The sequence below is a fragment of the Plectropomus leopardus genome, chromosome 8 (assembly GCF_026936395.1).
Source record: "Plectropomus leopardus strain MGB_pleo_1.0 chromosome 8, ASM2693639v1, whole genome shotgun sequence".
In the NCBI taxonomy this organism is placed as follows: domain Eukaryota; kingdom Metazoa; phylum Chordata; class Actinopteri; order Perciformes; family Serranidae; genus Plectropomus; species Plectropomus leopardus.
Genome location: NC_142183.1, coordinates 16,890,852 through 16,907,042, shown reverse-complemented (window position 1 = coordinate 16,907,042; position 16,191 = coordinate 16,890,852). Strand labels below are relative to the sequence as shown.

The following is a 16,191-nucleotide window of genomic DNA, read 5'->3' as shown; positions in this document are numbered from 1 at the left end:
ATCAGTCTAGATTGTTTTGGTGTAAGTTGCAGTGTGTTGGAGATATCGGCTGTAGAGATGTCCACCATCTCTCAGTATAACATAACTGAAGGGCACTCAGCTTGTGGTGCTGTGGTCCCAAAAAATAGGCCTACATTTGAAAAACTTTAGTTATGTCTCTTTCCTGAAATTGTGAACTGGTTCCTCAAGAAAATCCACACACATTGTTGCGAGCAGTTTTATAAAGAAACTATTATTGTCTACTGAACTATACCAGCCGACCGTATCACCACGAAGAAGAAAACCTGCATCTACTGTTAGCTCACCTAGCACCCCTGAGCTAGCGAAAGGCCCTGACACACGAGTGGGCTGACGGTCAGTGTTAGGCTGTTGGTGAGCGTCTGTTGGCCCTTGTATAATTTTTTTAGCGTGTTGAACTGGCATCCTAGCCGTTCAGCCGAGAAGGGAAACATAAGTGAGAAATGTAAACAAATGCCTAAATTCAAGAGGGAGTGAGATTGAAACAAACTTGATATTAAAGGTAAGGTTATTATTCTTTAGACTTTGAGCTGCAGAAATATTTCCTGATGGTTTGTATTGTTGTTTACAGGCACACAGTAAATTGGTTCTTTCACCATTAGATTGTGTTGTTAATGTGCTAATGGCTAACTCGAGTTAAGACGGTCTTCTGGTTTGCCTTTTTGAATGTCGATGTTAGACTCGTGCTGAGAGTTATTGCCATTCACGTAGGAGAAAACATGCATTTTGGTTGGCCGTTGTTTGTCGTCTTTGTGGTGTGTTCAAGTGCAATTTTCTGGCCAAGACTGACAACGTGTGGTGACATGAGATGATGTGACACAACGTGAGGTGACGAGAGGCGACGCAAACATTGGCTTTGTCGCTGCTAGTTTTTTAATGTCAGTGTGGTGTGTCTGGGCCTTAACGTTACAGCTTAGATATGGAGGACGCCATTAATATTTACATCTAGCTTTGTGCATGAGCCTCTTGTCCATGAGTAGATGCATGCTTCCTCCTGCACAGTTACATGGTTGGTGGGTTTAGTTTAATAGAAAGACAATAGTTCCTACATAAAACTGCTCACAACAAGGTCTGTGGATTAACCGGGTCATAATTTTGGGAAACCAACATTGCTGTTGAGTTTTTCAAATGTATTTTTTTCGCGCTTTGAGCACCACAAGCAGAGTGCCATCTGGTTACATTATTTCGAGAGAAGGCAGACACCTCTATGGTCGATATCTCCAACACTTGGCACAAAACAGTCTAGAATGATTCATAGCACTGCAGGTGAGACGAAAAATACATATTTTTGGTTCCTTTAAGTACATTCAGCTAATGATACTTCTGTACTTTAATTTGAATAGGATTTTGATAGCAGGACTTCTGCTTGGAGTATTTGGTATTGGTACCTTTACTTAAGTAAATGTTTTGAATACTCTTTCCAACACAGAACATTTGCCAGTGTGTGAGAGGAATTTTGGGCCTGTTTAACATCATCCCTCGTTCCACCTACTTCCTATCTTTGCCTTATTACACAATTTACACATTCGGTACTACTGACGGTAAATCAGATATGCTTACTCATGTTTCCACACACCCGCATGACGATATTTAGCCTCAGCGAACTGTGCCTGATATCTACTCTGCCTCTGAGGCATCCATAGAGTCCAGCCTGTGCTGGTTTCAGGTAAGTCCACCTGTCATAACAGTCCAATAGTCCCTCTCATACTACGTGTCCATCATGACAACTTTGCTGATCAGACACTGTCCTGCTTTCCCATTGGCCCCTGGACTTTAATAGGATCCCAGGGACTCTGTTGGAGGGATTACGGTTCCAAACTCTCTCTTTGGCCAGTCTCTGCATCCTCCAACTATGGGAACAGTGGTTTAGGGGGTCGCTGCACACGCAAAGACCCAGAGGGGCGCCATCAAAAGACAACATCACGTCAAGAGGAAGAAATCAGCTTGAAGGGGGGGCTACAGCGGAGTGAACAATTAACTTGAGGAGAAAACCTGTCATCTCTGGAAAAAAGGAATACCTCTTGTCTTCCATACTTTGTTATTTAATAATTATTATACTTTTTCTCATGGTTTTTCTGCACTGACTTGGATTATAAATTAAAATCTTTGGGACAATTTCAGCATCTGAGTGAAAGCTTTTGGATTATCCTCTGAGGTCGACTGTGTCCTTTACCAACACAGGGATCTACCTGCTTATCCCCTCCACCTGGAACAACTTAGATGAGCTCAACCTGCTAATAACTCACCAAACAACAAGGCCCGCATTGACCACTGTGTTTCTGCGACTCTGAAAACCCCCTCTTGTGACCTCTATTGGGTTTGTTGCTTTACATGCAGCTGGCCTCCTCTGGATTGAATCTCATTTTTTGACCAGAATTGACTGAACTGTACTGCTGCCCTTCTCTTACTCTTCTCTTCTGTCTTTGTGTTGCATGGTAGTGAGCCATGGTGCTGCTGAAGATAAAGTTCACCCAGCAGCGGCGGGTGCGCCTGGCGCAGGGCCTTTGGCTGCTGTCCTGGATGGCAGTGATGTGGGGGGCCATCATCTTTTGTCTGGGTGTTTACCTTAAGACGGAGCTGCTCCGTAGGGCCGAGGTAGAGAGAGGGAAATACTCTCATGTGCACACAAATTTATGCAACTTAAGAGACTCGCGGGGGCTTAAAAACAATGGCGTGGAAAACACATGGCGTTTATTCAAAGTTACACAAACATAGGTTTATGTGTTCAGACCTTTGCCTTTGCTGATGGTTGTTGACTGAGTCTGCTGTTCTGTCGCTTATCTGTGACTTTTATTTAAACTTAGCTCTACATTTTAATCCACAAATACAAACAGGCAGCAGACAGTGTAAACATGCAAACAGTGACACTTAGGTGCACTCGTGCATGTAAAGTTGTGAGGATTTTAAAAGGCTGTTGTAAAAATCAACACTTTTTTCCAAAGTCTTGGGGGTTCAATGTGTATTGAATTTAGGTAACGTGACCAGCATGTTGAGGTTTTGACCTCTACGAGAACGGTGCATTTGTCCAATCTGCTGGTCGTTGGGCTGGATTGATCTCTGATCGATTTGAGCAGGTTGCAGGCATTGATATCCAGTGAGCTGCACAGGAAAGCTGCAGGCCATGAACACATGCTGATAGTAATTGATCTCCAATGAGAGATTCCATGATATCTAGTGTGCAGCAAAGTCTTATTGAGTTAGTGTAAAAAAGGGTGTAAGTTACGTTTCTCCATCAGAACATTTTGAAAAAAACAAACAATTCATTCCCTGCAATAAGATGTTTATGCACCGATTTATGCATTTTCAGCAACATTTCTCAAATAAATTAGTGAGATGGCATTGTAACTATGAGGTGTTCAAATTTAAACTGCAGTATTTTTCTTTATAAAAAGAGCAAGGTGTCTCAACTGACCTTACCCACTGTCCCAACCATGCTGGGGAGGCAGGATTTTGGGAAAATTCACTTCTTGTTCCTTTCACATTTGGGTTATGCTCTAAAAAATCTGATCAGTTGTTAGTGGACACCTGTATCTGTTTAGTTTCAAAATCACTTTTTAGTAGTTAGTTAGTCGTTGCCTTTCCTCTAACATATCACATCGGTGTCCAATACTTCCAAAGACACTCACAGAACAGGCCCCAAGTCATTTATCCTTTGAAATCCCCAGTTATTCCCTTGTTCCACTACATTAACTAGTAAGTGGGCTACTAGTAGGAACCAGTAGTATTTTATATGTAGGCTACTGATTCATACAACAATATCACACTGTAAGTTAAGAGGAATTAAACACTTAATTTTGCGAACTGACAAGTTCTGCATTTTCTGCTTCAGTTTATGGTGTAAATGTATTTAATTTTGTCAAAGCAAAAGCCCAGTGTGAAGATGTGACCAACAGAGTAGTATCAGGAATGATCTTACAGAATTCACAAGAGCTGAAAATGCAAATACATCATTTAGGTAGTTTGTTTTCCACTCTACATACTTAACTTGTGCAGATGTTTGACAAAAATAATTAGTCCACATCTCCAAAATTTTTGTCCTAAACTCACCCAGCTGGATTGCAGAATGATGATGTTACAAGTGGCCGGCATGAGCTGAGTTTCTTAATGGTAATTTTTAAAACAACAATGGGGCAAAGGCCCTTTATGGCTGCCAGGCTTCTGAATACTCTGCCAATAATAAACTCAGTCTATAATTGACTTTTCTGTAACCAGGGCAATGAATTAAATTTGTCATCACACTGCCGTAGTAGCCTTTGCATCCAGCGTATCAGCAGCTAATTGAATCTCTTGGCTGCCAAGGTAATTTTTAGAATAGATAAGGCTAATTGAATGCAGGATTATTACTTGCTAAAGAGTGCAGAGGAAATGACAAAGTGACTTGCAGTTGGCTGCTGCTCCTGTGGCTGGTATTATCTTTGACTGTGCTCTCTTCTTCCTCGAGGTGATGGACAACACAGAGATCCATGTGGTGCCCAACATCCTGATGATGGTGGGCCTGGCCTCCATTGGTACCAACTGGGTTGCCAGCCGCGTGTGTCAGGACTCCTTGGATGCAACCCGCTTCCCCCGTTGGAAAGTTTTCCTGCTGGCTTGGTTTGCTGTAGCTGCAGTGCTGTGTGTCCTGCTCCTTACTGTTGTGGTGCTCAGCTTTGCCCTGCAGGGACGCCTGGAGGAGTCCCTAAAGGTGGGTGGGAGTCACTAGTAATGATTGGAGGAGGTCAGGTGAAAGGGTAGATCAGTATGGCCTTGTGATGACAGGATGGCGTTTTCTGATCCTCATGGAAAACACAAAACAAAACCTAAAGCTGCTGCGGCTGAGAGAGACAGACAACTGTCTAAAATAAAAGATGAAAATGTAAGTGAGTTAAGTGGGTTTAGGCTGCTGAGAAAAGGTTCATACTCCTGCAAGTTGAACAATAGATGCGGATAGGAATTTAAAAAAAAGAAAGAAACAAAATTTTATAACCAGAACAAAACATGTGCATTTATCGGTATAACAGAAAATATTCACAATTTTCTGAAATTTCAAATTCATTAAAGTCCAGTGTGCAGGATTTAGAGGCATCTATTGGCAGATATGAAATATAATATTCATAACGGTTTTCATTAGCATATAATGAGCCTTTTTTAGCCATGCAACTTGCAGTACTAAATGTTTGGCCAAACATACCAATACTCCACTTTATCTATTTGCTTTATTCATTATACATGATGACCTGATTTACCTTTTAAGTAATGAAATGCAACCATTATCATTACCCTTATCCCATCTTTAACTGCCTCTTTATTAACCTAGCACTTCATAGCTAGCTATACACTAACTTTCTGCTTTCAGACCAAGTGAAGGGGGCTGGTCATGGACAGACAATGGGCGAGTCACATAGCTGTTCCAACCGCAGCTATACCTTTTCGTCCTCTTCCACAGAGTCCATCATGTCGTTTCTACAGCAGCCCAAAATGGACAAATCAAACATTGGCTCTAGATCGGGCCATTGCCGTTTTTAGCATTTTTGCATTGACCACCGTAGTTTTTCGATATTCTCTGCACACAAAAGAGTTTCAGTTGGTTGCATCTGCAACCTCACAGCTAGATGCCACTAAATCTTACACACTTTAAATGTATTACCCTACAATATAGTGTAGGATTAAAACTTATGCCCTTGTTTAAATGCTGAAAAAAATCAGCCCTCAAAATTGTTAGTGTTCGTATTTTTAAGAATTGTCAAAATTGATTTACAATGTGAAATAATATTTCCAGCAAACCAAACATCATTTAATAAAACAGGTTTCAAATTAGACTAAAATCTCAATCTTATGTCTGTCTGTCTAGAAAAAGAACACAGCTGCGTCTTTATCCAGCACAATAAAACACTGAATGAAACATCCCCTTTTTTCTCTTTCATTCTTCTCTCTCTACTGTCAGGTTGGCCTCAGGAACGGTATTCGGTTTTACAAGGACACAGATGTGCCGGGGCGTTGTTTCCAGAAAGAGACCATCGATCGTCTGCAGATGGAGTTTCGCTGTTGTGGAAACAACAACTTCAAGGACTGGTTTGAAGTTCAGTGGGTCAGCAACAGATACCTGGACTTCACCTCCAAGGACGTCAAGGAGTGAGTGAATCAAAGCACAGCGAGTTATGAGATGCAGGGAGGAGAGAGGAAACTGGACTGATGAGAGCCATACAGGAAGAGAAAACAGAGATGAATGACAGATGACTAGACTTCACATCCAAAAAGGTCAAACAATAAGTTATAGAGGACGGATGGAGGAAGAGGATGATGTGAAGTTGGGGGTATTAAAAATAGATCTGGCCTTTACTTTTGATGAGGATGACAGAAATGGATGGAAAGGTTGGTCGTGAAGCAGGCAGAGAAAGGTTGGTAAAAGATGAAATAAGTGAAAAGGAATGAGTAAACTGAAAGGTTATGACGTGATGGCACTTGTAGAGAGGCGCTGCTCATTTCTCACTAATGTTAAGTGTGTATTGAGCTCTCAGTCAGGCCTTTAACCCTTTTAAACCTGGAGGGATATCACTTTTCTTGTGCTTCTTTCAGATGCCTTTCACAAGTATTTCAGCCTCTGAACTCTAAACAAATTGGTGCAATTTATTTCAAAAACAAGGCAATGAGCATCTTGGTAATAGATGTTTTATTAATTGCAAGAAATTAGTGACTTTAGAAAATTGTTTTTAAGAAGTTAAGGACAAATATGGAGGGAAAAAATTAAAAAAGGCTAGGGAAAAAAACTACATTCATAATGATCTGAAAATTATATTACAAAATTAGGATTTTTAAGCACCTTTTTGCCAGGTCATTTCCTTTATTGTTGTTCTTTGCTTTTCTTTTCTTTCTGTCTCTTTTTTTCTTGTACTTTTTACTAACTTTCTTGATAATTTTTTGGTCATGTCTTCTTTCGTGTTATTGCCTTCTTCCTATATTTTGTATTCTTTACAAATTCACATATTTTTTCAGGTTTCAAAGGGTTAACTTTCTTCTCTTCTTTCTCTCTTCTCTTACTCTTCTCCCATTTCTAACTTTTTTTCGAATCTGTTTTCTCCAGTCGTATCAGGAGTAATGTGGACGGCCGTTTCCTGTTGGATGGCGTTCCTTTCAGCTGCTGTAACCCTGCTTCCCCTCGCCCCTGCCTGCAGTACCACCTGACAGATAACAACGCTCACTACAACTACGAGTACCAAGCAGAAGAACTCAACCTGTACAACCGTGGCTGCAGGCAGGCTCTGACCGACTACTACATGGAGCTGATGAACTCAACTGGTCCTGGCGTGCTGTCAGTCATCCTAATACAGGTGGGATGTACTGGTGGGAAAATACAGTATTTATCCGAGACACAGTGTTCATTTAACTGAATAAAACTGTGATATTTGCTTCTCCAGGCACCAGAATTACACTCACACATTGAAAACCCCCTGAATTTGAATTAACAGTTGTCTCTTGGTGCCATGACAACCGAGAGAAAGAAACCCTCACTGACACACATTGATTTCTGTCTTTTAATCAGACATGTACTTTCACTCCTTTGTCAAATCACAATATCGACTACGCGTTCTCTTCAAATAACAAACAGGACCTCCGGCCAGAACAGGACACCCATACACATGCTTAACAGAGCATCATTACCACACTGCCTGAAGCCAGCCAAACAATCTATTCTTTTAAACACAGCAGCTCAGTACGGCTGTTTTTCTAGTCCACCATGATGGGGATGGATGGCTGCCGTGCAGAAAGCTAACGAGGCCTCAAGCTGAGTTGTAGATAACGTCTGATTTTCAAGCAAAAGCCAAAAACCTGCTCTGAATCATGTAGCTGCAAGATCAAGCAAGAGAGGGAAAAGGAAGCAGGAGATAAAACTGAAAATATGTTTTACAGCGCTGACTGTGTCACAGCTCTTTTGTTTCGTTTTTATTCGGACTGCAGCGGTGTTTACTCTCAAACTCTGGAGATGTGAACCCATTTTGTGCAAGGGATTGTATGAAAGTTATTTTAGTGGGGAAGGTGTGTAGGAATTTAAATTTAAGCTTTTAGAAAAATTTTAGGAAAGTGCACCCTGACCTTAACCCTGAAGTCTTCATCCAGACACTTTTTTATGTAAAAATACTAATATATTGTCAAACATAGTTTTCCAAAATAATAGTTAAGAAAACACTGAAAATGGTTTATATACACATTTGCATTCGAATGGCAAATGGCGTTTTCACGTTACATACTTAATGGAAAGTTAAGTAGGTTAGATTTAGGAAACATGGTTGGGCATCATGAAGTTAGATATAGTCATGTAGGTTAGGTTTAGGAGAAGAAACGTAGTGATAACGTACCTTAACATAACCCAAGTTTACTTAGTTGCACACAGGATACAAACACCGATCTCCTGGGTGAAATTCCTGTGTGTGTTTGACCCACCCACCACCCAAATCTGCCTCCTTTCGCAGACTTTGGCTCTTTGTACTACTTCCTTCTTTACTCTCATCAGTGCATTGGATACATGATTGCAGCCTTCCCGATTCAAGTGTTATATGCACTGTATTGCATCATTTACACATACGCACATACAATAATATCTGCAATGATGGGTTTTATTAGTGGAACAAAGCTTTAATTTAATTTGCCTCAACATCACACAACCATGTTTGCTGTTAAAACTTTCACTATGCTTATGTTAACTTAGTGTTGTTTCGAAGTATGCCCCCCATTGATATACATGATTCCTGTGTCAGACACAGCAGTTGGCGTTAATATTAGTGGCATACCTAATCTAATTTTCCCAGCATACACTTGAATCTTAGATTTTAGGGAAGTGCAAAGACATTGTCCCCTTCAGTAGAGGGATGTAAAACACCTCTCTACTGACAAACTTTGTACTGATATAAGTATAGTCAAAGTCAGACATTTTATGAGACAAACAGAAGAAAAACACATTTTTGAGTGGAGGGGGACTTTTAATCTTAATGTGTATTAATATGGTGCAAAGGCAGCCTGAAGTAAAATTTAAATATGATGTGAGACTACACAGTCCCTAACCCACTGTTCATTAAAAGTGTTAATGTTTGTAATACTTATTCAAAATGACTCACTCATCTTCATGCTCGAATTCTTTCAGTAATTATTGATATGATTCAAGTCAAGTCAATTTTATTTAAATAGCCCAATATCACAAATTACAATTTGCCTTAGGGGGCTTTACTTGATACGTGATACTTTATTATTATTGCCACACATCAGTTGATGATAATTGTTCTGGTACAGCATGGCAGCTCAGTTCTAGTACAAAGAAGAGAGAAGAGAAAAAGAAAAAGCAGCAAACATCTTATCCCATTATTCATCAGAGCACACAAAAAGGAAATATGTGAGCAAGTAGCCCAACAGGCAAAGAGTTGATGTACAAGTGCAAAAAGTTCAAACCGAGTTCAGTCCAGGGCCTGCTGAGCAATGCAGGTCATGTTGTAACTTTTTCTGTTCAATCTGTGCAGCTTACGACACCTCTCAAATGATAAGGAAAACCTCTCCCTTCTGTGATCATTTTATTGTTTTTTTTCTGTCTAGCTGTCAGTTATTCTGAGCCTGCGCTACCTGCAGACGGCTGTGGAATCAGCCATGGCTTTGGAGAACCCAGAGGACGAGAGTGAGGGTTATCTCCTGGAGAAGGGTGTGAAGGACACCTTTGAGGACCTCAAAGTCCAAGCCCTTGCCATGCTAAAGTTTGGACAGGTGGACCCCAGTGCTGCCGAAGGCTCCTCTGAGGCTGCAGACGCAGAGAAAGCTGCAACCCCTGCTCCTGCTAGTTAGAGGGGAAAAAATCTTTAAATATGAGCTGAGGAAGAAGGGATTCAGGGGAGGGGATGTGTTTGAGGTTTCTTGGTGGTGTGAGTTGGCAGGTGGCGGGTAAAACACCTGTTGTGTTTTGACATGTTAGACTTGATTTACATTCCATCCAATGCAGCAGCGTCCTCGCACACAGCCAAAACAAGGCAACAAATAGGGAATCTTATCAAGCCCTGCACAGACACTGAAACAAACATCTCCTCTGTGCAGGTCCTCGTGGATGTGTAACCATCAGAGAATCTGTTCAGGAGATGTGTAGTACCTTTTATTTTATCTAGAAGAGAGTACATTCAGTTTAAAGGGATTTAGCATTCACCCACGCATACATACACACACACACACACACACACACACACACACACACGTGTATTAAATGCTTTTTGACATTTGGCTCAAAGTTGTTAAATCACATGATGCTGAAGTTCATCCCATGTGCACTGTATTATTCACCTCACGGCTGTAGAGTTTGTACTAAACTGCAATGAAATGCTTAGGAACCTGTTAAAATGTCACATGAATTATATATTAAAGGTAGAAGTTTTTGACTGCTTTGTAGTGTCGGCTTCCTTTTGTACGTCGCAAATTCCCCGAGTATGGGTTATCTGAGTTCAGCAAGGAGAGTCGGATTAAGTGCGCGCGTGTGTGTGCGTATGTGTGCACGAGTGAGTGTGGTGCCCTATATGAAGCTGTCATCTTGTCTATTCTGGCAGCTCTGAAACAATCTGATAATCCTGATGTGGTTAATCCCAGAACTGCTGCACAAGCAGTATCAGCTCACACACACTGCCAGCGCACAGAGACACACTCATACAGGAACAACACACCCATACATGCTGGAGGTTATTTTATGAAGCAAAAGCAGTTTTTAAGTGCTTTTTATTTGCAAAGAATATAATACTGTGATTTGTCCTAGCCTTGCACTGTGTGCTTATTCTTCTTAAATAAAAGTCTATCACAGAATAACTTCAATGAATGTTTTATTTTATTAATAACAATAACATGATTGCATAGACATGGTCTTTATTAATATTGATTACAAAACAGAGACTGAAAGTTTGATTTCAGTTTTAATCATGTCCGAAAAAAAACCCAACAACCCATAAACAAATAAATAAATGAATAAATAATCTTAAATAATTAAAACAAAATAAAATAATATTTAAAACAAAAACATTAGGGAAAAAATGCAGATAAATAGAACAACAGCAGCAGTAGGGAGTGTTTGCAAATAAGATCTCTAACAGGTATTGTTCAAAGCGTATTTTAAATGATGTGGTTTAAGAAAGGTTTTTTAATTTAGTTTTCTTAGATAAAACAGTGGATATATAAATCCATGAAAGTGAATGAATGAATACACATTTAAAATAGAAAATAAAGAAGATCTTTGCAATTTTTCATTGTCAGTTCTTACAAATTCAAGATTTTCTGTAACCAACTGAAACCTCTCTATACATACAACATTAGTAGTAATCTATAAACCAACTGGTTACATATTTGGATAGGAACTGGTACATATAAATACAACAGACCTTTGAACCACAGACATTTTGACATGTCATGGTAGAAAAGCACTGGTGCATTCAGTAACATTAATGATGTTCAGCTGAGGGGAGGCCCCGCTGTACTCCATGCTGGCTCACTGGAATAGCTCACTGGGACACTGAGCCATCGTTAATATTATCAGTCTCACCTGTGCTTTTTCTACTGTGACAAGTCAAGATGTCTGCTGTGAAAAAACTCCATAAACCCCACATCACGGCTAGAATGAGTGTCTACAAAATGTCACATATTATGCTGCAGACTGAGAGGTGATTTTCTAAAATACTGTGCAGAATGTACAACATCTAAAAAAAAGTAGCCCTGCTTGGTTACACTTCCCCCCAGTGATTATTTAATGGGAATGATGCAATGCATCATTTTTAAATGGGCAGTTAGAAACTTTCATATACACCACCAGAGGTTGCTATTGGACAGCACTTGAATTGGCTTGAACATGAATGTAAACTGGTAAAACTACACTTTTGACATCTTTAAGGTCTCTAGTCTAATCTTTTGTCATTTTCACAGAGAAAAAAAGTGTTACAGGGCAGACACATTTTCACCCAGCCGTTCAATACACACAGACGTCATTCATTCACAATGCGCCGAGTGTAAAAAAACAGGCCTGTGGTCATGTTGTTTAAAACGCACCACAGAAAATGAGGCCCAAATTTCCAGCGCTCAAAAATCGAGATTATCTGTCTCTACGCACAAAACCCCGTGTAAGTTTTGACATTTTTCTGTATATTGACGATCATGTGTGTATTTAAAGATCTTTGTGTATGTAAACCGTTGTATGGAGGGCGTGTTAAGACGTCGGCTAACAAAAAAAAAAAAAAAAAAAAGCAGCGTGCGTTTTAGAAAATTCCGGTGTGGTTTTGCAATGAAACTGTCACAGTCAGAGAGGAAGAGACAGCGGGGTGGAGGGAGGGGAAGGGCCGCACAAATGTCAAACTACTTCACTTGACGCGAGATGGATCCTCTGTGTTTGATTCATGACATTGTTGGTGATATTTGTTAATTAGCCGTCTTCTGTAGTGTTTCACAGTTTAGTGTCCCTTTCGTGTCACAACAATGGACTCTAACATCATGGAGATAATAGAGGAATTCATGGAAAGTGCGTTGGCGCAATGGGTATGTCATTTATCATTTATCACTTCCAGTTAGAGAAAAGGTCATAATTTTTAGCGGCACAGAGAGGAGAATAAAACAGGGTTTTTGTGGAAACTCCGTAGAAATTCGCCTTGGACAATGACCAGCAGTGCAGTAAAACATTATTACCAGTCGCAAATAGGTTATGACATGGTATCTTTTGGAGCAGCCTGCTTTCCAATTCCATTCACCAGATTAAATATAAAAGTAGGCGTTTAATAAACAGCAAAAAAATAGCCTAGATACTGCTTTCTGACTGTGTGTACAGCAAAACAAACACCCTACTTCTCCTTTTGGCAGCTTCCCTTGCCTCTTAATGACCAGCTTTTTTTCTCTACTAAAGCTTTGACACTTCCGTGTCCTTGGGCTGTTTCTGATTTGAAAATAATACAAAGTTATCGTCTATGTGTTCAAGAGTAAAACCAGTAGAGGATTTGTTGCAGTTGTGACAGACTGGGTTTCCAGCTGGGTTTTCCATATGGGGGGGTGCATCAGCCCAGGGGGATCATTCCTCTCATTCTGGTAAATGAACAGTGTTTATAATATAATGTGATATTGTTCTGAACCTTGAAGGGATATCTGTGTTGTTGCCCTTTTCCAAAGCGAGGGTCAGAGGTCAGGTTCAACAGGATGCCTGCAGCAGGCCGGGCTTTGGTGTTTGCTCTGGGGTCACTCGGGGCAGTTATTCACTGACACGAGAGCTCCACATATGTTGAAGGACGTCCACTGTAACCCTGCCACCCTGTTTATCCTGTCGCTCAGGGTCCTGAGTCGCTCTGCTTCACCTTATCAGTCGAACCAATTCAAGCTTGTTTCTGTGTTTACAGACGGTGCAGTTTTTAGAAGGTGCAGGTGGGAATAAACCTCATTATATTGCAGTTTGCATTGGCACCGCTTTTCTGAGCAGAAAGAGAGAGAGAGAGACCTTGGCTGCTGTCCTGCTTGGCTGCCTGTCTCTGTGAAGTGCTTCCCAGTGTGAGAGCACAGATTCCACCTGTCCAGACAGGTGCACCGACTCAAGTGGCTTCCTGTGTGAAAATGTTTGCACCTCTCCATCCCCTTCTCTCTCTCTCGCTCTTGCTCTCTCTCTCTCTCTGTGCCTCTTTCTGCTCCTGTCTCTGTCTTCCTTCTTTGTCCACCTCCTGCTAGACACACTGTAAAATTTGACGAATTGGTTTTGCTCAAAAAAAAAAGAGGAAACTGACTGCCTTGAAAAAAACAAGTAAATATTACTGTTAGTGTTTATTTATGTACACTTAATATCTATCTTTGTAAAAGCCTCCAAAGATAACTTATTTGTTTACACATTTAATTCTGAATTTAATGATAATTGCACAATGAAATGACTATAGAACAATGAAAAACAACAGTGTTAAAATTGGTTTGCTATTAGCCAAGCTTTCACTATGCAATTCTGCCTGCCTCTGAGTACGATCTCCTGGGAAAAATTAAGGATCGATTTGTGGTACAAGAGATGTGTCAGTTATTATTTTACAGTGCACTCATGCCACACTTTTCTGCACACATACTCACACGCATATTCCCTCCCCGTCTCTCACAGGTTCAACTGTTTGAGAAGATGGTTGAGAGTCAGGACGGCCTCCCGCTCTACAGCCAGTACATGGAAGTAAACTCAATTTCCCAGAGTGCCCGGGATCGTTACATGAGGCTGACCAATGGGATTTTCCTCAATGAGATCATGAGGGTCATGTAAGACTGATCAATACATTCTTGTTTCATAGCCTTGCAGCCATAAGAAAATAAGACCTAATTTGATGAACGTGTGGAAATTTCTCAGTCAATCTGTAAAGCAAGAGGTCCATTTGAATTTGAAAACAAAATTAAAAAAGTCTAAATTGCTAGTTTTCTGCCTTTTGTAGAACATTTTAATGTAGAAAACTGAAAATGCAAACTTGTGTAACCTTGCAGTCAGTTGCAAACATTGGCCTTGGCTTTTATTATTAGGTTAAAAAAATGTAAAAATGTGCCCACAACCCATTCTCCAATTAAACCAAAAATCAATTCTGGAGTGAAGAGCCATTAAAAAGCATTCAAATAATATGAATTGTTTTTTTTAAGATATGCTAGTGACATACTTCTAGGGAATTTAAATATCATTTTGTACAGACAGTCATGTTCCCCAGAGAATGAATCATAATGACTTTGTTGTTACCTAGACTTTTCCTCTAGAGCCACCACCGAGATTTACATTTATGTTCTTTAATGTTTCCACAACTATTGAACAGATCACCATGAAATCTGGGACATGCAGTCATAGTAGGTAGTATAGTATTTAGGATATAGATTTGGTGATCCCTAGCACGTAGGACTAATCCAGTGCTATCTTCAGATCAACATTTTTATTTGTACATTTTTTTATTTTTTGACCAAATACCTGAAAAACTAATGACACTGAAGGAGCAGTGTGCAGGATTTAGTGGCATCTAGCATTGAGGATTGCAGATTACAACCAGCTGAATCTTCTCTCATGTCCCTAGCATGACCTCTGTGTTTGCAGAAATATGGAAGGTAATTTGCCCTGGAATTTTTACTTAACAAATTACAGACATGGCGGATTTGCATGGTTTTAAATCGAATATCAAATATGTCCTATTATTATGATAAAATAACCAGAGGTCCCTGAATAAACACATAAAAAAAAGCAATATTTTTCCAACGCTGACCATCGCAGAGGGGCTGCTAACTGCAGTAGCTGAAACAGTAATGGTCCCATTTAGAGCCACTGTTTGGTTTGTCCCTTCTTGGATACTGTAGAACAACATTGCAGACTCTGGATGAGGACCTGCTCTGTATGTAGATAGAAATGGCTCAATTCAAGGTAACGACAACACGAGGATTCCTATTTTCATTCTTATTTCTTTTTTTATGCACTAAAGTAAACATATGGCTACTTATTTTATTATATTCCATTTCTGCCAATATATCCCCATAAATCCTACAGATAAATGTGTTTATTGCTAATAATCAAATGTCAGCATGCTGGCATGCCTAATTCAGCTGGCAAACACTGTAAACATTAGCTTGTTAGCATTGTCATTGTTGGCATTGTGTATTAGCCTTTAGCTCAGTGCAGCCTCTCAGAGCTGCTAGCACGGTTTTAAAACCATTAGTTTTGTAGCTAATCTAAGCAACATTTTTATGTCCAGTTCTTTGTGTTTATGACCGAATACATTCAAAATGATTGACATTAACTTTGCATATAGTGCTAATTGGCAAATGTTAGCATGCTGACATGCTTAACTAATATTGTAAACATGATAAACATTATACCTTCTTAACAACAGCAAGTTAGCATTGTGCTTGATAGCATGCTCATATTAGCCTTTAGGTCAGTACAGCCTCACAGAGCTGCTAGCATCTTTAGCTATCATCTGGTCGACATTGTTATATTGTTATATGTCCAATACTTTGTTTTATGAATACCTGTAAAACTATTAACATTAACTTTAACAACAGCATGTCAGCATCATCGTTAGCATGCTAGCATTAGCTGTTAGCTCAGTACAGCCTCAAAGCGTCGCTTATCTTTTGTCATCATCTAGTCGACATTGGTACAGCATTTTGTTTTATGACCAAAAACCTGAAAAATAATGACATTAATTTGTGTTTATTTCTTTTTAACAA

The 16,191-nt window shown here is 39.9% G+C and overlaps 2 protein-coding genes across 4 annotated transcripts in view; both read left to right on the top strand.

Moving 5' to 3' along the window:
• Positions 1–1,861: 1,861 nt before the first annotated feature.
• Positions 1,862–10,404, top strand: rom1b (retinal outer segment membrane protein 1b). Of its 2 annotated transcripts, XM_088080998.1 has the most exons (6): positions 1,863–2,335; positions 2,458–2,613; positions 4,460–4,702; positions 5,942–6,129; positions 7,079–7,325; positions 9,577–10,404. In XM_088080998.1, the coding sequence occupies exons 2-6, from the start codon at positions 2,464–2,466 to the stop codon at positions 9,817–9,819; spliced, it is 1,071 nt and encodes a 356-aa protein (XP_087937124.1). In that variant the 5' UTR covers positions 1,863–2,335; positions 2,458–2,463; the 3' UTR covers positions 9,820–10,404. The 2 variants fall into 2 exon arrangements, with proteins under 2 accessions (XP_042349895.1, XP_087937124.1); XM_042493961.2 differs by having other exon boundaries at positions 1,862–2,613.
• Positions 10,405–12,304: 1,900 nt separating this feature from the next.
• Positions 12,305–16,191, top strand: part of ccdc88b (coiled-coil and HOOK domain protein 88B) — an 89,562-nt gene continuing 85,675 nt past the window's right edge. Inside the window, exons 1-2 of one of the 2 annotated variants that reach the window (XM_088080996.1) lie at positions 12,305–12,528; positions 14,108–14,256. In XM_088080996.1, coding sequence (XP_087937122.1) covers positions 12,469–12,528; positions 14,108–14,256 — 209 coding nt within the window. In that variant the 5' untranslated portion in view covers positions 12,305–12,468. The remainder of the gene's footprint in view (positions 12,529–14,107; positions 14,257–16,191) is intronic. The other variant, XM_042492797.2, reaches the window with a different exon arrangement.

Excerpts from the sequence above, each read along its gene's own strand:
- rom1b (XM_042493961.2), top strand. The coding sequence starts at position 2,464 with ATGGTGCTGCTGAAGATAAAGTTCACCCAGCAGCGGCGGGTGCGCCTG. Across the intron at positions 6,130-7,078 it reads ACCTCCAAGGACGTCAAGGA|TCGTATCAGGAGTAATGTGG; the intron begins GTGAGTGAATCA and ends TGTTTTCTCCAG. Across the intron at positions 7,326-9,576 it reads TGTCAGTCATCCTAATACAG|CTGTCAGTTATTCTGAGCCT; the intron begins GTGGGATGTACT and ends TTTTCTGTCTAG.